The sequence below is a fragment of the Rattus rattus genome, chromosome 1, assembly GCF_011064425.1.
Source record: "Rattus rattus isolate New Zealand chromosome 1, Rrattus_CSIRO_v1, whole genome shotgun sequence".
NCBI classification, from domain to species: Eukaryota; Metazoa; Chordata; class Mammalia; order Rodentia; family Muridae; genus Rattus; species Rattus rattus.
In genome coordinates, this window is record NC_046154.1 from 229,811,190 (window position 1) to 229,833,388 (window position 22,199).

The 22,199-nt window shown below is 42.5% G+C and overlaps 1 protein-coding gene across 1 annotated transcript in view; it reads left to right on the forward strand.

Annotated features, from left to right (window-relative positions):
- Positions 1-22,199, forward strand: part of Col14a1 (collagen type XIV alpha 1 chain) — a 209,903-nt gene that overhangs the window by 97,551 nt on the left and 90,153 nt on the right. The window contains exons 19-23 of the mRNA XM_032915565.1: positions 781-923; positions 7,501-7,630; positions 10,543-10,665; positions 13,184-13,333; positions 16,910-17,026. Coding sequence (XP_032771456.1) covers positions 781-923; positions 7,501-7,630; positions 10,543-10,665; positions 13,184-13,333; positions 16,910-17,026 — 663 coding nt within the window. The remainder of the gene's footprint in view (positions 1-780; positions 924-7,500; positions 7,631-10,542; positions 10,666-13,183; positions 13,334-16,909; positions 17,027-22,199) is intronic.

Sequence of the window (22,199 nt, forward strand, 5' to 3'; positions counted from 1 at the left end):
TTGGATCACACAAGTTCTCCCTTGATAGTTCCTGCTTTCTGTCTTGGCACCAGAGTTCTGGAACTCTGCCTTGAACTGAGAATTTCCCACAATTCCCCTCGTCTTATAGTATAGCTTAGTTACATCAGTTAATAAGCCTCCTAGCTACTTGCTGCTGTGTTTACAAGACTTGATGGTGCATGTGTCGAAGATCTATACAATATGACATTTAAGACAGGTTCAGTAAATGTTCTCATGAGGGAATGGGTGAGGAGAATGGAAATATGCAGTGGGCAAGAGGGAAGTCAGTATAGGAATAAAAAAATGGAATATGTGAGGGAAGAGACACTTTGGTAGATGGAGAGGAATGTTCTAGTGAACACAGGTGAAGAAATTTGGGCAAAATCCCAGAAAAGATGCCTTGTGTGGGCTGAAAAGAAGGCAGCCTGAGTCGGGGAGCTGTTCTTGCGTGAGGAGTACTGACAGGCCTGGGAGCAGGTCGTGCATGCTGCTGGATGCTGCCTCACACGTGGAGAGTGGTGAGATCTGGTAACCTCTGCCCATTTCACTAAGAGGGAGCGAGCATGAGGTCCTAAGGACCATGCTCCCTTTTGAGTTTAGTCCAGTGGGTTTCCTTCAGTTCTCTGTCAGCCATGAGCCTGGAGCTCCTGCTTCATGTGGATATCTTTCATAGGGTTGCGCTGAATGATGCCGGACACTACTCCGTAGACGGTACCTGTGTCCTCATTTTGGGATATGATAGGCTGCAAGGTCTTTAATGTGTGGTTCTATTTATTCCAGTTCTCCAGACAGGAATCAGAAACCTGGTTGTAGATGATGAAGCTGCTACTAGCCTGCGGGTCACATGGGACATTTCTGACAGCAATGTGGAGCACTTTAGGGTGACCTACCTGACAGCCCAAGGAGACCCTAAGGAAGAAGTGGTAGGCACGGTCTGTATAACTACTGCTGACCAGAAGTCCCACAGCCTTTGCTGGTGGAGCTGCCACGGCAGTTTGGGGAGATGAGCAAAAGCTGTCCTGCTCATGCCTGATGACTCCGTGTCTGCAGAAACTAACACTCTTGCTCAATCCAAATTTCACTGTCGGTCGTCATGTCCTTTCTGACTCTAAAACCTGCCCCCACACAGATTGCTTCAATCTAATCAAGCCTCTGCAGCTTTTATTCCATTGTGGCTTTTGCTGTCTTACACATCTGTTAACCAAAATAGGGTTCGAATAGAATCATCAGGCCAGGCATGGTGGCAAAAGCCCATAGTTCCTAGGGAGGATGATGTAAGGAGATCACCTAAGCCAAGGGGTTCGAGATCAGCTGGCAACACAGCGAGACCCTATCTCTTTCAAAAGCAAACCAAATTAAGATAAGACAAAGGATGTGTGTTTGTATACATGTATGTAGATGCATATGTAAAAGTTCAAGGCAAGTATTAAACATTTTTTTTCTCTTGGAAGCCTACTATGAAGCTTTTAAGCAAACTACACATGGGGGGGGGTCTAACATATTTTCCACTCATTTTTTTTTTATTTATTTTTTTTTATTATTATTAACTTGAGTATTTCTTATATACATTTCGAGTGTTATTCCCTTTCCCGGTTTCCGGGTAAACATCCCCCTCCCCCCTCCCCTTCCTTATGGGTGTTCCCCTCCCAACCCTCCCCCCATTGCTGCCCTCTCCCCAACAGTCTAGTTCACTGGGGGTTCAGTCTTAGCAGGACCCAGGGCTTCCCCTTCCATTGGTGCTCTTACTAGGATATTCATTGCTACCTACGAGGTCAGAGTCCAGGGTCAGTCCATGTAGAGTCTTTAGGTAGTGGCTTAGTCCCTGGAAGCTCTGGTTGCTTGGCATTGTTGTACATATGGGGTCTCAAGCCCCTTCAAGCTCTTCCAGTTCATTCTCTGATTCCTTCAACGGGGGTCCCGTTCTCAGTTCAGTGGTTTCCTGCTGGCATATGCCTCTGTATTTGCTGTATTCTGGCTGTGTCTCTCAGGAGTGATCTGCATTCACATTTTGATCATCCGTCTTGAGTTTCATTTCTTCTAGGCATCTAGGGTAATTCAAGCATTTGGGCTAATAGCCACTTATCAATGAGTACATACCATGTATGTCTTTCTGTGATTGGGTTAGCTCACTCAGGATGATATTTTCCAGTTCCAACCATTTGTCTACGAATTTCATAAAGTCGTTGTTTTTGATAGCTGAGTAATATACCATTGTGTAGATGTACCACATTTTCTGTATCCATTCCTCTGTTGAAGGGCATCTGGGTTCTTTCCAGCTTCTGGCTATTATAAATAAGGCTGTGATGAACATAGTGGAGCACATGTCTTTTTTATATGTTGGGGCATCTTTTGGGTATATGCCCAATTTTCCACTCATTTTAATAATAATCATCACTAATTAATTATCATTAATCATTACATCATAACAATATTTAATATATAATTAACAATTATTATTAATTAGGTGATGATTCATAATAAATCAACTCATTTTAAGCATATTTATAACCATCTCTCACTTATTCTTAATCACAGGCATCTCTTCTCAGGGTTTTGTCATGCGTTTTCTTTAAGTTGTTTTATGTGCATTTCTATACGGTATACTCTTAATCATGGCCTCCCCACGTTTTCCTTATTTATATTTATTGTTCCTTTTGGAATTATTTCTTTTTTCCCTAGTTCCTCTATATTTATTGCAGTTAGAGAATCAAATCTGTTGGTTTAATCCTCAAACTTGATATGTTTTGGAATTGCTTTTTGTACATGTGTCCAGACAAAAGAGAGTGCTCCAGTTTTCATCCAGAGGCTGCTGGACTCCCCACTCACGAATACGCTCTATTTATTACTATTGTATATCATTACTAAATTTGTTTCTTTCGCTGTGCTATTTTTAACACACTAGGGAGAAATACTTGGAAACTCATCATTGCTCATTAATAACATTGCCCCCACCCCTGTTAACTAATAAAGGAAATCATTCATTTGAGCTCAACATCCTTTATTTCCAGTTGATGGAATAAACATCACAGGCACAGTGATGGCCTCCAGGACCTTGCAGATAGTGACTAGCCAGCGGGTTCATGCCACTGGTCTGGGAGCGTTTCTGGAAAGTTAATGGGAAGCCAGATGATCTGGATTACATCGTAATTTCACTTTGACAATAAGTACATCCCGAATGATTTATAATGGGCAAACTTCAAAAAATTATACTTAGGTGGGCCGATTAAATATGTAATTTGGGTATTTTATTTTCCCTATTATTACCCCACTATTATAATTTTGTTTCTAAAAATAAGAACCCACAGAGACTTCCCAGCACGTGAAACTTTGCTTTTTATTTTCAGGAACCACATTTAGCTTCTTGGTGCTAATTCCTGCTGATTTGGAAAAAGTAACACTTTAATCTCACACGTGCGCTTGTAAGCTCTGCACAGCACAATAATAACAATATTTACTTTGGGTGGCTTCTAGATCATGTTCCCTTCAGGAGTTTCTTTTATTTAGCGCTATTTATATCTGAAACACTTGGACACCTAAATGAAGGGAAAACGATCAAAAGTCTTAGTGTGACCAGCTAAGCAGAGCTTTAAGGAAAGTGAAATCCGCTGATAAGTTTACTGTGCAGCAGAGCATTGGTTTTCCACCATTAAAGAAATCCTAGTGGGAGTCTTTAACTTCCAAGCCCCTTCAGTGAATTCTAATTAAATTAGACTCGTGCATGTAACTTACAGGCACTTTATTAATTTAAAGACCGGCCTGAGGATTGAGAACTGGTAGATGTATTTTATCAAATTCTACTGCTGTAGAGATGCAATGATGTATTATTTTAACTCTTCAGCTAATTAAATAGGTGTGTGTGTGTGTGTGTGTGTGTGTGTGTGTGTGTGTGTGTGTGTGTGAGAGAGAGAGAGAGAGAGGAGAGAGAGAGAGAGGGGGGGCACATGCAAAGTATATTCTGTGGAGGCTAGAAGTTGACTTCTGATAGCTTCCTCTGAAGTTGATCTCTCATTGAGTCTGTAGTTTGACGTTTTATCAGACTGGAGAGGATGCAACGCTCCAGGCCCTTCCTTCCAGACCCCACGTCCCCAGTGCTGGGTTATCGGCCCACTACCATACCCAGAGTTTCATACGGTTGAGGGGATCTGAAGTCAGGCCTTCATGTGTGGGCTGTGGGTGCCCACTGAGCATCTCCCTATCCTGACTCGTTAGTGAGATAGGAAGAAAGTCAAGTGTGTCTGAGTTTAGGACAGCGAGATGCCCTTCAATGACAAAGTCAAAAGACCTCGAAATCGTATGGATTAAATGATAGCTTAAAATGATGTCTAAGGTGAAGAGATAGTTTAGACAATAAAGTGCTTGCCTTCAAAGGATGAGGAATGAGTTACATTCCTCGAACCATATTAAAAAAAATAAAACCGGGTGTGGTGGTGCTCTCTTAATCACAGCCCTGGGTGGGTGCTCTAGCTAACTGTCCTAAACTACTCAATAAGTAACAGGCCACCAAGAGACATTATTGCAAAACCAAAAAAAGTGGATGTGCCCGAGGAATGGCATTCATGATAGTCATGGCTGTTTCATACACATGCACACATTTGCATGTGCATCCGAACACATATATACCTGCACACATATGACTGTACATAGAAACACACACACACACACACACACACACACACACACACACACACACACACACACTTGGCCAGGAAAGATGAATGACTAACCCACACCATGAAATCAAAGCAAAAGATGTGTCCTGATCTCAGACATAATTTCTTTCACCATGGGTCCAAGTTTTCTCTTCACTGTTACAGATGATTCTATTTGCGTGGGCAAAGGATGGGGTAGAACTCAAGTTGGAGATCTCTACATGCACATAGTATTTTAAACCAAAAGGAAACGAGAACTAAATTTACCAGTTTATAGGGTATGTGAATTCCTTCTGCACTTTGAGGCAGAAATCTGCCAAAGTTCAAAGGGAAGAAGAATGAGTTGTAACATATAGAAATGGCAGTCAGGATTTCATAAGGGTTGTTTTGCACGGTGGCTCGCGGCACTTCAGAATACCTGAGATAGCGACCTCAGTTTTGTCGTTAGAACAGAGATCTCTCTCTCGCTCTCTGATACTTGTAAAAGGCTGCTTGGGATTCTAGCATCCTATAGCCTGTTAACCACAGACGGAATACTGCCTGGTGAACATTCCCTAAGGAGGGGCTACTTGAAGTGAGTCTTAGTCTCCTGCATGGTGAATCCTGATATTAACATTAAGCTTGGAAAGCTTGACAGCCATTCAACATTCCTGCAACGATCCAGGAGTGCCAATCACGTTTCTACCAGCTTAGTTTTACTGTATTTGATACAAGCATCAGATGACAATGGATTAGAATTAAAGCCATGCCACAAACACAGCTCTGAATTATCCTTCACCACTGTATGAAAACTGTGGTCTAAAAATGGAATTTTGCAAGATGGGACACAGTAAAGTATATGAACTCTAGTTTCTTCCGCAAGTCACAGCTTGCTGTTACGTGATCCAGACAGCCCTCATAGAGTGAGACAGAAAAGTTACATATCTGAAAAAAATTAAAAACACAAAGCTCCCTAGTGGTCTTTGCATCACATTTAATCACTAACATCTTTCACTGAGTTGTCTTAAAAATGAAAGACACCATCTGCTATGACTGTAGCATCTGTATTTTAAGTAGGGCCTTCTATTAATATATATAATTTGACTCTGCTTTATTTAAACAAGCGGAGACTGAACAGAATGAAATTTGCATACCCCAGAGGGAGTTTCCATTTTACTCGTGGGAATAAATATGAGGGTGAAAAAAGGTTTTCTCTGTGTACTTATATGGTATAAACCCCCAAAGATTAAGTGGGCTCTGGTGTTTCAGTATGGCCCCTGTACTGGGCCACGTGAGTGTGTTTCCATATCTATTAAATGAATGTGATATCACTGCCTTAAAGGGTTGAGGTGATAATGAAGCCATTTACCGGGTTTGGATACTTGTAGCATGTGGCACAAAATATTCAGCCCTTAACAAGGGCTGTTGTGATAAACCACAGCAACTACATTCTGGCAAGCAGTGGGAATCCTCCAGAGTGGTCACACTGCTTTACAGTATTCCATAGGCAACATATGATCAGCAACAAGGCCATATGCTTCTCAGTGTGAGACCTGACCTTATTTATTTAAAGAGCATCTACATGGGTGGTTTGCTAGACAGCTTGGAATGAAAGCCCGGGCCCTGCTCCAGCATTCTGTTGAAGAGAGACACCCCTAAGGATGCTACCCTGATGGGGCAAGGCAAGTCAGGGCATCCACAGTTGCCTGGCAGCCCTTCATGCCAGTGGCTGACTGACTCACTCTAGATTAAAACAGAGCTGCTCTTTTTATAACTGCCGCCCCAAGATCCCACGAGATACAACCTGTACACCCCAGTGTTCCTTTCTTTGATTAGCAGAACTGTGGTTGTCTAATGAAGACTTTCCCTAGACAATGACAGTCAAAGCTCAGCTGTATCATAGCAATAGCTATTTCTAGGTTCACCGAAAGGTTTTCTAGGACTTATTCCATGATGGATGGGTTCCCTCCTCCTGTCAGAAGGAGAAAACCTGGCTTCAGCTTGCTGGCATCTTACCCAGCCCTGAAATGGAAAACCTTTCTGGCTGTCTTGGTCTTGTGACTCTTTTAAGACCCCATGGATCAATTTGTACATCCTCACATTTTTCCAGTGATTATTAAGTTCCCAATAGCTCAGAGAAGTGCCAGCATTTAACTGCTGGGGCATAGGCCCAGCATTTCATAGTGAACACATGGTCCAGAATATTCTCTTAGAAACACCAGAATTGCACTGTGTGCCACGTGGCACGTTGCACACCAGCTGGTGCGGGGTCCCCATGCCGCTGGAATTCTTTTCTCTGGCAGTTCTAGTGACAGAGGGATATCGGATCCAGATGGAGGAAGACATCTCCTTCCAGATGTAAGAAAGCTGCAACAGTTTTTGAGTGTTGCTGATAAATACGTTTCAACTAAAAAACAAATTGGCTCACAATGGTTTATTCTGTTGCTCTTGGATGGCACCCATCCTTTCTAATTGAACGAATAAGATGTTGGGGTCAGGTTATCACTGAGGAAGGAAAATAGGGGAGGATTTGCAAGAGGATGCTCAAGTCATTTCAGAACAGATAAGCACCAGTCTAGGTTGGAGAATGATCACTTAAACACAAACACCTGCTGGCTTGGCAGATGATCATTCTCTCTTCTCCAGAAGGGCTGAAAAGACATCCAACAGGGATGTTCTGTGGAGTTAATCCTCCTATTTTTGACACTAAAGTCTCTGTGAGGGACACGACAGGGAGAGATGCTTTTGCACGAGTGCCTTGCCTTTCTCTAGCTCACTTCTGATGCTTTCAAAATGTCTATAGCCACACTTCTTGACGAGGCCAGTGGAATTAGAACTCTCACACAGCCATCATATTTGCCTTTGTGCTCAGATTATGGTGCCTGGAGTGCAGAACAGTCTCCTTCTGAAAAATCTACTTCCAGACACAGAGTATAAAGTCACGGTGACCCCCATCTACACTGTTGGAGAAGGCGTCAGCGTCTCTGCTCCTGGGAAGACTTGTAAGTGAATCTTTGTCTCCACAGACACTAGCTGACCCATCGTCTATGATGGGTAAAGTATAGTGCAATTATTACGGACCAGGAAATATGCCAGAATCGTGTGTATGGGCATGGACGCATGTGCAGTGCGATTTGGGCGAGCTGTTTAGCATCAGGGGGCTACAGCTTTTTCTCTGTGAAAGGGGAAGCACAAAGTAGAGCTGATCCTTCAGGCTCACCTTGTGACACATCACGTGTCCTGGTTATTTGCCAAGGTAGAGTCCTCATAGCCTCAATCTTTTGCCACATTTTATGGGACTGTGACAATCTGAGTCTCTCTGTTTTTCTTCTTCCTCTTGTTCTTTCTTCCTCCTCTCTTCTTTCTTCCCCCTCTTTTTTCTTCTCTTTCTTTTGTAGGCAGATAGCAGATGTGCTTTCTTTTTATTACAGTTCTGTGAGTTTTAACACATGTATGGGTTCACATAATCATTACCACTGGTAGAAAATAGAGAGCAATGGTATCTCCCCCAGACTTGTCTCACACTAGCACTACCCTTTGTAGTATTGTCTTGCTCACATCCCTACCCCCTGCAACCTCTGTGGCTTCATTAGTCAGTCCTTTGTTGTTGTCACTAATTGAGACAATCAACTAAAAAGAGGGAAGGTTTATCCTACAGTTTGTCCTGTTTGCAGTGTTCTGGGACCAGAGCTTAGCATAATTGTCATCAGAGAGACCAGAGAGACTTCATCCAGTAACTGATGGGTACAGATGCAGGGTCCCACAGCCAAACATTAGATGGAGCTCAGGGAATCATGTGTAAGAGGCAGAGGAAGTTACCAGAGGGATCAGAGACACCTCAAGAACAAGGCTGGGTTGGGGATTTAGCTCAGTAGGGGTTGGGGATTTAGCTCAGTGGTAGAGCACTTGCTTAGTAATCACAAGGCCCTGGGTTTGGTCCTCAGCTCAAAAAACAAAAACAAAAACAAAAACAAAAACAAAACAAAACAAAACACTGCCTAAGAACAAGGCCCACCCAAACAACTGACCAGAACTCATGGGGCTCCCAGAGATAAGGGAGCCAGTAGGAGTCTGACCTATGACCTCTGTGGAATTCCTAACAGTGGGGCTGTCTCTGACTCTTTTGCTTACTTTGTGGATCTTGACCTGTCTACTCAGTTGCCTTGTCCAGCCTTGATGTAGATGCTTGGTCTTATTATTGTAATACCATGTTTGGTTGCTGTCCTTTGGAGGCCTGGTCTTGTCTGAGGGAAGGCAAATGGGTTTGGATCTGGAGAGTTGAGGAGGTGTTTGGGAGAGACTGTGGAGAGGGGAGGGAGGGGGAAACTGTAGTCAGGATGTAATATATAAGAGAAGAATAAAAATTTTTAAAAAAGAGGGAAGGTCTTGGGAGCCTGTCTACATACTTCACTTTTGTATACCAACTTCCAACAATACTATGTGATCCCAAGGAGACACCTTAAAACATTTGAGATACATTAACCATAGTTAAATAAGGTGTCACCACATTTAACTCTTAGATTGTTTTTGCTATTATTAATGTATATTCTTTTTTTGTTTTTTTCTTTTCTTTTTTTAGGAGCTGGGGACCGAACCCAGGGCCTTAAGCGCTCTACCACTGAGCTAAATCCCCAACCCCATTAATGTCTATTCTTACATAAAGACCACCCTAGAATTTAGTGGTGATAGGAATACTTCAAACAGTAGCTATACTTATTCTGTTTTCTGACATAGTGAGTTAGGAAATGAGGGCTTGGTAGAAATTCTTCTGCCCCATAAAAGTGATATAAATTATCACCAATCGTTGGTATTAACATTGTGGCTGGGTTGGTATGAAAGCTTGAAGCCAATTTTATCCCATGCCTATCATCTTGGTGAGGACAGCTACAAGGTGCAACTGACCCTCCTCTCACCTCAGAGACTCTCCATATTTATCACATGGAGATCCTAGCCTGCAAAAGGAGGATTTCCAAGGGCTACCACTGCTACATAGTCTGTGGCTAACACAGGCAGTGAATCCACACAGATTCAGAGACTGATGGCTTCCAGTTCTTAATGGAAAGAGAGTATAAAAAAAATCTGTGACCATTTTAATCAATCATAATTGACAAATAGTTAAATTTGTTTATCTGTTTTTTTTCCTGCCAAATTAAGACTAACTAAAAGAGCCCTATCTGCTGAACAGCCAGAGTTCTGAAGGTCAGGTCTAGAAAACTGAAAAGATCTGTATGATGCATAATTTCCTGTTTAAACTCCCATTGGAGTGTGAGTGTTAGAGGGAGGAATTGCAGTGGGTACCGCTGCCCAAGTGCCCCCTCACAGCCTTTTGCCTGGGGGTAAAGCACTCCCTATTTGAACTGTGCCTCTGCCTTTAAATTATAATGGTGTAGAGACACACATTGGGAGTGGGAAGAGGGAGTTGGGTGTAGATATAGTCAAGACACAGTGTGTACATGTATAATATTGTCAGAGAATAACAAGTGGGCACACAGTGATCTCTTGAGTATACAAAGTAGAAGACAGAGAGTATCTCATGAAGCAGACTCTCATCATCACTCACCATCACCAGTCACATTGTGTGAGTGGCATCCTCGATGTGGACAGACATGTATTTTGTTGTATGTAGAGCACATTGATGAAAAGATAGGATTTTAAAAAAATAAACAATATTCAATTTTATTTTTGGTTAAAATTAATTGAAAAGAGAGCCATCATTTTTGAATGAGCCTCTGGATTTCAGATAAAACTCATTCATCACAAGGGTAACTTTTCGCATTTGTATGTTTAAAATACTCACTGACCCCACTGAGAACTTTATTGATGTTTTATTTGCAAATGTGTTTAGCTCTGTGGGGGAAATAACCAAAAGAAAACTACACTGACCCTCTTACTTTAACCTCTTCTGCCTGCACAGTGCCGTCCTCTGGTCCTCAAAACTTAAGGGTTTCAGAAGAATGGTACAACCGGTTGCGCATTACATGGGACCCACCTTCTGCCCCCGTGAAGGGCTATAGGATTGTCTACAAACCTGTGAGTGGTAAGTGCTTCTCAGAACCCTCAGTACATACGTTCTAATAAGTTAATTACCTTCCAAATTTTCTATTTATTTCATCGTGCGTGTGTGTGTGTGTGCGTGCGTGCGTGCGTGCGTGCGTGCGTGCGTGCGTGCGTGCGTGTGTGTGTGTGTGTGTGCACACACACATTCCTTTGCCAGAACTTGGAAGTGGAGAAGTGGAGGTCAGAGAACGACTTGGAGGCGTCAGTTCTCTCCTTCCATCACGTGGGCTCCAGGTGTCCAACTCAAGTGGCCAGGCTTGACGGCAAATCTGGGGCGTCATCTCACTGACGCCAAGCATATTTTAAGATCATTTCTGGCACTGTTTCTGTCCCTATTGGACTTTATCTATTAAACCACTAAGAATTGCTTCTTATGTTTTCTGAGGAGAAGTGGTTTTTTTTAGTATGGTTCTCATAGGTAGATATTATTAGAAGGACAACATGATGACTTCATATAGAAAACTAGAATGCACACCAGTGAAGGAATAGATTGTCTATTGAGTGTACATCTGCCTGACCTAATCTCATCCCAGGCAGGGAACAAGTCTAAGGAAAGCTGGACTCCCCAGGAGTAGGGAAGGAGTCATAGCTCAATAGATGGGTAATCTCCAGACACTTAAAATCCCTATTTTTTATTTTTTCTCCTGTTTCTTTCTGGATAAATTGGGCAAATTCTATTGAAATTTTTCTTTCTCTTCATTTGAAAATGTATGTTGTTAGGTAAAACTCAGGAAAAAAAACTTCTTCATGAGCTACCCTCTCTCTTCTATTTCCCGATCACTGTGTACTCAAGGGTCTTTATTTCCTCACAGTATTATACATGTACGCAGTGTGCCTTGATTGTATCCACACCTAACTCTCCCCACTCCCTGTGGGCCTCCCAGTGTGTGTTCCCTATACCACTATAATTTAAAGGCAGAGGAACAGTTCAAATAGGGAGTGCTTTACCCCAGGGAAAAGGCTGTGAGGGGGCACTTGGGCAGCGGTACCCACTGCAACTTCTCCCTCTAGCACTCACACTTCAATGAGAGTTAAACAGGAAATTACGCATCATACAGATCTCAGTTTTCTAGACCTGATCTTCAGAACTCTGGCTGTTCAGCAGAAATGGTTTCTCTATTCTTAATTTGGCAGGAAAAAAAAAAGAGTTAAAAGATATTGTAGGGGCCATGAAAGATTGCTTTCTCTCTCTCTCTCTCTCTCTCTCTCTCTCTCTCTCTCTCTCTCTCTCTCTCTCTCTCTCTCAACAACCTGAATGGCCGCAGTCTGTCTGGTGGGCATTACTTATTTCAACCCTCACTCTTCCTCCTCTGCCACTTATCCAGGTTCTGATGTCATCCGGTCCATGTGATTACAGTAGCCCCACTTCCAATCTCCCCAGAAAAATGTCCTTATGAACCATGAAAATAAAAGGGTGACTATAGATCGAGGCCTGCTCACACTGACTCCTTCAGATTCATCACAGATTTTATTTCTCTTTATTGTCTCTTTATTGTTTAAGGTGTATATACACTTAAGCAATGTGTTCTGGATCCTTTAAAAACCTCTATCATACTTTCTGAGTACTCAAATCACTTTCTTATATTAAACTTGTGATTTTCAACTACTCTGGTTTGCCCTCAGTAGAGATAGCTTTGTTGTCACGCTGGGGTATGGCGCTCTTCTACTAGATACTGGTAACCATTGTTCAACTCAGTAGCACTCTCCTTCCTTAGAATAATTGTCTATCAGTGTCTAGGATGTCAGTAGTATTGTGGTTGTCTTGGAGAGGCAGCTACATGTGATCATTTATGTTGTCTTTTTGCAGCATAGGAAAATAGCTACTATTACAACCCATGCATCAAAAACACTGAAGTTTGCTGCTAGAATAGGATTCCTGGAGGAAAGTGATTAGTCCTTAGGAATGATCACTAAATCAAAGCTCTGAAAGAGTAGACCCTTAGAAGAAAAGACAGCAGGTAAAAAGGCAGCATAAGGCTCAGCACAGACTATACTTAACATGTGAAACTCCCGCGGGTTGAGTACAGTTGAAGACAAAAAGGCCTCAAAATCCAACTGAACTAAGGCCATGGCATAGGAGTAGATGGTGCTCTAGTGACGACATCTACCCACATCTCCCTATGATCAGGTCTGGTCTGGTGTGCAGGATATAGATCTCTGTCCTTGACATGTGCTGGGGACAAAGCAGCTATGTGAGTAGAGGCAGTCAGGAATTACATCTTCAACCAGGTAGGTGCAGACTGCTTTGATAATATAGAAGTCAGAATAAGGTGGTGGGTGGATAGTGAAACGCGTCGACATTTTGACTAAGTACAAGGGATAAAATTCTACTAGAGGAAGGACTGAGATGGAAGTTTTAGAGACAGATTAGTCTAGAGTCTCTCCTCAAACTAATTGTTGCCTGCTGGGTAATCCTGGGAAACAATCAAGAGTTGGTTGAGTACAATAGTCTCTAAGAGCACGTGCATGTTGTGACTATAGTACGTACTCTCTTTTAGTCCCTGGTCAAACTCTGGAAACTTTCGTGGGTGCTGATGTCAACACCATTGTCATGACAAATCTCCTCAGTGGAATGGACTACAATGTGAAGATCTTTGCTTCCCAGGCTGCAGGCTACAGCGACGCTCTGACTGGCCTTGTTCAAACACGTGAGTCTGATTGACGTCTGCTTGCTTCAGCCCCTTTAGTGGCTTTGTGTTTGGTTCTCCCTGTGACTTGTCTCTCACTCCCCGTTTTTAGTGCAACAGTTGGCTTTTCTTCCCTCTGCATTACCCTTTCTGGATGGCATTCCGTGGAAAGAAAGGTGTGGTAGTTTCCCAGGGCTTTCCAGAGTCCTAGTTGGCGGGCAGATGCCAGCAGCTGCTTTTCCAATCGGCTTGATGGTGGCAGATAGGATTTCCCTCTGGAAAGTCTGTTGGCACTTTTCAAATTAGGTGAATTTTTCCAAATAGCCAATCGTCTGTCATGGCTGATGCCAGTTAAAGCTGGTCCAAGGAGAAGTTTGCCTGTTTGCCTTCTCTTAAAGCATTGCTACTCACCACCCATGTACATGAACACACACACACACACACACACACACACACACACACACACACACACACACACCACACTACACATCATTGAAAGTACATGTCTCTCCACTCTAAGACTTTCTTGTATTCTTTTATGAATTTTCATATGGGGATTTCTCATTGGCCTCTGAACTTCTAGACACAAGTGGAATTATGTAGTGCTTTCCAAATTTCAATAGACATGTTCCATTGTTCTGAAATTCTGTTATATACCTCCAACTACTGTGCTTCTTTAGATCAATTTACACATTCACAGTTAAAAAAAAGCATATTTCTACGATAAACCCAAGATTGGTACTTTTAATACATAGTGAAGATGATTCACACATGATGGAGTGACAGCATGCTCTATAAAATAAATGTGTGTGTATTTAGTAGCACGTGCCTCATTCTTAATATTTGTAGTGATAGAAAATTTGAAATGAGACTTAACTGCCTTACATATTAGTGATGACCCTGGACAAAGTTGTTATCTTCTCAGGATCACAGGACTTCTCGATTCTAGGATGAAGACAATAGCCATCCTGTAGCAGCTATGGTGTGAATGGAGGAGCTAATGTATGCAAAGTGCCTGTTATGGCAGACAGATGCTCCCCATATAGCTGCTATTATTATTGTAATAATTGTGTTATACTTGGCATGTGTGGATCTTTGTCTCAAATAGAATGATTAGTTAAGAAAACCAATGTCATTCATGAATTTGGCTTCTGTAAGACCAGGCTCCAATCTACTCTGTGGTTTTTTTGTTTTGTTTTGTTTTTTTTGTAGAATGATTCCTAAATTCCCTTCTGTGGAGCGTCTTGGCATCTCAAAGATTAGATACTGAATAACTTATAATTTTATCTCAAAAGAATTGTTCCTCCCCCCCCCCCCCGTTGGGTATGGTGACACCTCATCATTTAGAAGGCTGATATAGGAGAATCGGGGCTACATAAAAAGATCCTATCTTAAAAATCACAAAACAAACAGGAATATGAAATAGAACAAAGTCAGGTGTAGTGACACACACCTTTAACCCCAGCTCTCAAGAAGCAAAATCCAAACCAAAACAAAACAAAATAAAACCTCCCAAAGACATGCACACAGGGCAAAACTGTGTTCTCTGCGTTTGAGGACTCCCAGGGTGCCTTTCGCCCATGGTTCTGTCTTCTCCTTGACTACTGAGGTGACACTGTTTTGGGTACTAGCATGGTTGGTAAGTATGTTTCTCTGTTGTGCTGTGACAGCAACCCCAGCTCCTCCTTATCCTGCTCGACTCTGTGCTCAGCCCTCCCTCTGTCTCAGCCCTCTCCTCTGTCCTCAGCCCCGCCCTCTGTGCTCAGCCCCTCCCTCTGTCCTTGGCCCCTCCCTCTGTGCTCAGTCCCTCCCTCTGTCCTTGGCCCCTCCCTCTGTCCTTGGCCCCTCCCTCTGTGCTCAGTCCCTCCCTCTGTCCGCAGCCCCTCCCTCTGTCTTCTACCCTTCTGGTTTATGTCTCTACCACTGGTTGTGTCTCTAGACTAATTTTTATTGGCATCGTTTTGTGCGCTCTTTTTCTCACTCCATCTTTCTTTTCTTCTTTTCTAGAATTAGTAAGAATGCTGAACATTCCAAACATACTTTTGAAAACAGAGAATATTAAATTGTTTTTAACTCTTACCCATTAAGTAGAAATTAAACAGTTTTTCTTATTCTCCTTCTCCCATGTAAAATACAACCTCACACAATGAAACATAATTTAATGCTTTAAAAACAATTTTAGCACGGTTGTTATAATGATTAATTTCCATTTCTTGTGTGGGAAGGGAGTATTTCAGTTGGCCTTAGGAAATGAGTCTTCCCCCTCTGCTCCACCAGAAAGGAGCAATTAAAAGATGTAAATTATGATTGGGAAAGATTATTTTGCTACCTTGAAAACAATAATTATGCAGTAACTTCATTTTATGAATTAACAGAGAGGCTGACAGAAAAGAAAAGTCATATGGAAGGAAGAGGTTATTTGGGGAAAGAAATGTAAATTTTCTGCTTTTGAATCTAAATGATAAACACCAAATGCTTACTTTTATATTGTCCTGAAGAAAACTTTCCATTGTTTTCCCCAAAGTGATCCTCCATGTAGATCAGATTTCTAAGGTAAAGAAATCCAAATAGTTTCTCTTATGTGTGCAAATTCTACAACTTAATTTCTAAATAGGTTCAATCTTATTCAACTCTATTTTTTTTGATTGACTATTATTGCCCATATTTAAGAGGTATCTGTGGGTTTTTAATTCATGGATCCATCATGACAAGATCTAATTAGGATAATTAGCATATGTCACCTTAAATGTGTATCTTTTTTTTTTTTTTTGTGGTGAGACTATTCAAAATCTGCTGTTCTCAGACCTGCAGGTTTTCAGACCTGCATTGTTTTAAGCTAAAGCAGGCCCACTGTGTGATAGTCCCACTGTGTGATAGTCCCAGTGAGCGATAGGACACTTGGCTTCATTACTCTCTCAGTTACCCAGAACAGTAAAGGAGCCCCTCCCTCATCTTCTAGTCTCCCCACGGTCTCCAGCTTCTGGTAGCTAATGCTTTTCACTAATTTTATGAGATCATAATGGGTATCTATTGCCATCTAAAATAATGAATCCTGTCTTTTGCAACAAAAGACCTAGAAGACCTTGAGTCGATAGCCTGACACAAAAGGGCAAATGCCACAAAAGCTTTCACACAGTGCTATGAGACCAGTCTTTGTGAAGCCAGTCTTGTTTGTGTGACATGCCTATGTCTACCCTGTTCTTCCCTTTGATTATGTCATGGCTGTTGTCATTCTCCTGTAAGTCCATACTGTGTTACTTTGTATTGCACGGTCACTGTGGAACAGGTGAAGGCACATAACGAAGACGCTTACGTATCACCTATTCCCTTGTTACTCACTGCATCTTACCTTTCCCTGTGAATACGTGTGTCCTTTCCACTTGTAAAAATGAGACAGTCTGCTTCCTGGGTCCTGTTTTGCACAGATTGATTTAAGTTATAAAGAACTTATCTTCTTTTCTTCAGCTTCCTGTGAGTTGGTACGTTTCCCATTTCTGCTCTGAATGAAAATGTTAACAGAAATTACTTTTCTGAACTGGGTACAGTTTGTGACATTGTTTGCAGAGTGACATGGTTTTGTTTCTGTTTTTGTTACAGTGTTCTTGGGTGTGACAGATCTCCAAGCCAATCAGGTTGAAATGACAAGCTTGTGTGCTCGGTGGCAAATCCATCGCCATGCCACAGCCTACAGGATAGTTCTAGAATCCCTTCAGGGTAAGTACAGTTTTGTGAAGCACTTGCATGCCTGCTTCTGTGTAAATCACTGTGGAAAGTCACATTAGCCTAGAGCCCTTGTCTGCAAGCTTCAAGTTCTGGGATCAGAGATTCAGCATGTGACATCAGACCTACTGAACTTAACGTGTGACCTCTCCTCACCTGTTAGCAGATGTAACCAAGGCATTGATTTTTAGGGTTCTGTGAGGTATATGCTGAGAGAATGCATGTAGAAGCTTATCCATCAATGCTTTGCACCCAGCAAGCTCCCAAACAATGCAATCTGCTGTTGGTCTCAGGAGCCACATAACCAGACTAGCGTGCATTCAAATTTCATGGTGCTAGCACCGTGCTGGCCACTCCATGGTGACTAGGTGCAAATAGCATGTTTTTCTGAGTGTTTCTTTGCCCTGGTGATAAGTTGTGAATACATTCTCATTCAGGAGGAAGCATTGTGTATCCATCTCTGTAGAGGTTTGGTCTGACATATATAGGAGTTCAAAATAGAATTATTGGTGGAGACAAGAAAAACATTTTAAAAAGATATATATTCTATGGATGTGTGAAACCTGAGTTATGGCTGTTTAAGCCAAAGGAGATGAAAGATATGCTTACTATGAGTAGAGGAACAACTACATAATTTGAATTAAAGTTCATATCTCTCTATGATCATATTTAATATAGAAGGGTTAATATTTACTGGCATTTGTTAAGCTTAAAGATACCAAGCTTAATAATCATACTCCCAAAATGTCCCACAATAATGTGATCCATATATATATATTTTAAGAACCTATGAAGTAAGTATAAGTTTCTGTAGATAGTTACTCTATTTTGGAAGAATATTTAACCATTTGGGTTGACAATAATACATATGAAAGTCAGTGTGATCACTGGAACTACTACTATTTAGAGCTATTCTTATTCAGGATTTTTAGCCATTGTTGTTGTAAAAATATAAAAATAAAAATGTATTGTGGTCTTTTACCCTGCTAGGTCCTCACCACAGTGCCCCAAGATATCTGCTAGATATCTTGGCGGAAACACAGCCCAGCCGCACACTTTCCTACACTCAAACCCTCACATAAAAGAACACACGACACAATAATCTTAGATCCAATTGGTAAGATATAATTGCCCACTTAAACATACAAAGCCCGGTACTATCCATCCCTTGAGAACATTAATAACAACCTGTAAATACACAGAGCAGAATCTTAACATCACCTGCCATCTTGTCCTGCCACGGCTTCTCCCCTCTCTCCCTCCTGTCTCTTCCTCTCTCCCTTAGTCTCCTCCTCTTCCTTCAAACTTCTCTCCCGCCCATCCTTTCTTCTCCTCCAATGACAGGCCTCCTTCTATCCTGTACCTGCCCCTCACCAGTACTTTACAAATTCAATGGAGAGGTGGTTCTGGTGAAGTTACCTGAGTTCTGAGTCCTTGACTAGGCAGCTGTCCTCGTGGCAGTGGAATTAGCATCAAAATACAGATAACTTCAGGGCAAACCACAACAAGCCAAACATTTGCAGAGAGGCACTGAGGTTCTTTAAAGGAAGGTATGATTGGTGTGTAACTGTGGGTCTGTAGTCCCAAATCACAGCGAGCTCTTTCTCACCTGAGACTTTTGTTGGCCACAGAATGCATCAAAATGTGTCTCTCACACTCCCTCAGCATTACTTTCAAGCTGGAAGAGACCTTGCAAACTGAATCACTATTGTCTCGAAAAGAATGGACAGAAGCCTCGTTTCGTTTACTTTCCATCAGTGTTTGTAGCTGAGGGGTTCAGGAACTGAGTTAGCTCTGTTGTCTCTCATCTGACATCGTATTTATCTGCAAGAGAGTCTGATCTAGAGCTGCTGAAAAGAGAGTTTGGTCAGGATGATGTTTGGTCAGGGAGTAGCTGTAGGGAAAGCATTTCTGATATTTAATTTAATTTAATTTTTTGGTGTTTTTAAAATTAATTATTTTATTTATTCACATTCCATATGTTGCCTGACTCCCAGTCCCCTTTCTCAGAGTTCTTCATCCCCTCCACCTCCCCTTTGCCTCATAGGGTGCTTCCCCACGCCTACCCACCTACACCTCATCTGGGCATTGCCCTTCCCTGGGGCATCGAGTCTACAGGATTAGGGACATCCTCTCCTACTGAGGCCACACAAGGCAGTCCTCTGCTACATATGAGCGCGGGGGTGGGGGGTGGCACAGGCCACCCATGAGTGCTCTTTGATTCGTGCCTTAGTCTCTGGAAGCTCCCAGGGGTTCAGGTTTGTTGACACTGTTGGGCTTCTTATTGGGTTGCCATCCCCCTTTAGCAGCTTTAGTCCTTCCCCTAACTCTTCCATTTGGGTCCCCAACCTCAGTCCAATGGATGTGCATCTCTGTCAGTCAGCTGCTGGTAGAGCCTCTCAGAGCCATGCTAGGCTCCTGTCTTGCAAGCACAACATAGCATCAGTGATGGTGTCAGAGTTTAGTGCCTACCCATTGTATGGATCCCAAGTTGGGCCACTCACTGGGTGGCCTTTCCTTCAGTCTCTGCTCCATTTTTGTCCCTGTGTTGCTTTTAGACAGGAACAGTTTTGGGTCAAAGTTTTTGAAGGTGGGCTGCTGACCTCATCCCTCCACGGGCCTTGTCTTTCTAGTGAAGATGGTCTCTTGAGGTCTTTCTAGTGAAGATGGTCTCTTGAGGTCTTTCTAGTGAGGATGGTCTCTTGAGGTCTTTCTAGTGAAGATGGTCTCTTGAGGTCTTTCTAGTGAAGATGGTCTCTTGAGGTCTTTCTAGTGAAGATGGTCTCTTGAGGTCTTTCTAGTGAAGATGGTCTCTTGAGGTCTTTCTAGTGAAGATGGTCTCTTGAGGTCTTTCTAGTGAAGATGGTCTCTTGAGGTCTTTCTAGTGAGGATGGTCTCTTGAGGTCTTTCTAGTGAGGATGGTCTCTTGAGGTCTTTCTAGTGAGGATGGTCTCTTGAGGTCTTTCTAGTGAGGATGGTCTCTTGAGGTCTTTCTAGTGAGGATGGTCTCTTGAGGTCTTTCTAGTGAGGATGGTCTCTTGAGGTCTTTCTAGTGAGGATGGTCTCTTGAGGTCTTTCTAGTGAAGATGGTCTCTTGAGGTCTTTCTAGTGAAGATGGTCTCTTGAGGTCTTTGTAGTGAAGATGGTCTCTTGAGGACTTTCTAGTGAAGATGGTCTCTTGAGGTCTTTGTAGTGAAGATGGTCTCTTGAGGTCTTTCTAGTGAAGATGGTCTCTTGAGGTCTTTCTAGTGAAGATGGTCTCTTGAGGTCTTTCTAGTGAAGATGGTCTCTTGAGGTCTTTGTAGTGAAGATGGTCTCTTGAGGTCTTTGTAGTGAAGATGGTCTCTTGAGGTCTTTGTAGTGAAGATGGTCTCTTGAGGTCTTTGTAGTGAAGATGGTCTCTTGAGGTCTTTGTAGTGAAGGTGGTCTCTTGAGGTCTTTCTAGTGAAGATGGTCTCTTGAGGCTCCATCTTTCTGTGCTGGGCATTTCAGCTGAGGCCACCCTCCTTGAGTCCTGGGAGGCTTTTACATTCAGGTCCCTGGGACATTTCTGGTATTTTAACTGATAGAATTTAGTACAAAGCCTTGGGTTTCTTCTTGAGAGAAGGAAGAGTGGGGTGCGGCCCCTTCATCATACAGAGAAATGTGATTGCTGCTCTGACTCACCTGTTAAGGACTGGTGATAAAATGCCCATCATCCCATTGGAGGATGAGACCCAAGTTTTGAACATGTGTCATATTTCTCTGGCTACGTATACTGCCTCTGCAGTTCTCTCTCTCTCTCTCTCTCTCTCTCTCTCTCTCTCTCTCTCTCTCTCTCTCTCTTCCCCAGCCAACGGAGCTATCTGGGGTAAATGGGCCTTGATTCCTCCTTGTATTAGAGAAAAGTTACATGGTAGGTTAACTTACTGCTGCATGCCTCAGTCAAATTTCTATTGTTGAGTGAGTAAATATATTCCCCAAGGTCTGATCATATAGACCTTTATTCTGAGGTGAAGTTAGTGGAGATATCCCTGCTGTAACCTCAGATTCTCATCATCTTTCTTCTCTGCACTTCAGTTTCTCCAAAAATTACATCGCTTGAAAATATTAACCATGACAATTACCTACACATTTATAAGCAAACTATCTAGGCTGCACCATTTAAACTTGTTTATTATATTTATGAAAACATGAATAAAGGGAGTTGAGCAAAAGGATTAATTACTGGCTTATACATTGAGAGGCTTAAATGATGCCCAACGTCAGGCACCTCTGCATCCTGGTGTTTGAACAGAGTCCTTGAGATGGAGTCTTGCTCCCTCTTCCCACTCTGCTTTTCATACTCAGTTAGGCCCTGTGATGAGGCTCCAGTCAGATCCAGAGCAACATCCCTCTTGTTTCTGGCTTCATAGGCATGGTGAAAAGAGAAATTTCTTTCTCAATATTTCCAACAGAAGTCCAGAAACTGAGTCATGCTGGCTGGTTTGATCACATGCTTCTAAATCTATCATTGAGTGCACAGGAATGAAATAAACAGACTGGTTGGACCCAGTTAATTTCCCTGACCGTGTCTGGTGGCAATGGCCAGGAGCAGCAGGGTGGTATTTAATGCTGTCCAGATTATAAGTACCAAGAGGGGGAAGGTTGGATCCAAAGGAAAAAAGGATAGGATTCAAGGCTGGCAAAGACAAGACATCTGCTCATGTAAATATTAGAACATTTTTATGGCTAAGAGAAGGGAAAAGATCACTAGAAGGACAAGAACCATATGGGGAAAGATTGAACTAAAACTTGCCAGTTAGCCATTTGCCAAACTCAATTCAGCCTTTGGTTAGTTCTGGCATAGATCAAAGTGAGAGACTTTTAGTTGGTCTTGTTAACCTCCCTCTCCCTCTCCCTCTCCCCCTCTCCCTCTCTCTCCCTCTCCCTCTCCCTCTCTCCCTCTCCCCCCCCCTCTCCCTCCCTCTCCCCCCCTCCCCCTCCCTCCCCCTCTCCCTCTCCCTCCTCTCTATCCTCACCTCTGTCCACCTACCCATCTGTTTTTAAGTGGCATGGCAGCTAAGGTTAGATACAGCATTTCTCTTTGAGTTTCTGTCATAAAGGCCCAGATACTGTGTCTCCTTGTTAATTTGCTTGGTGAAATCTTGTAGACTACTTAGGAAAGAGTTCAGAGGGTACATGCCCT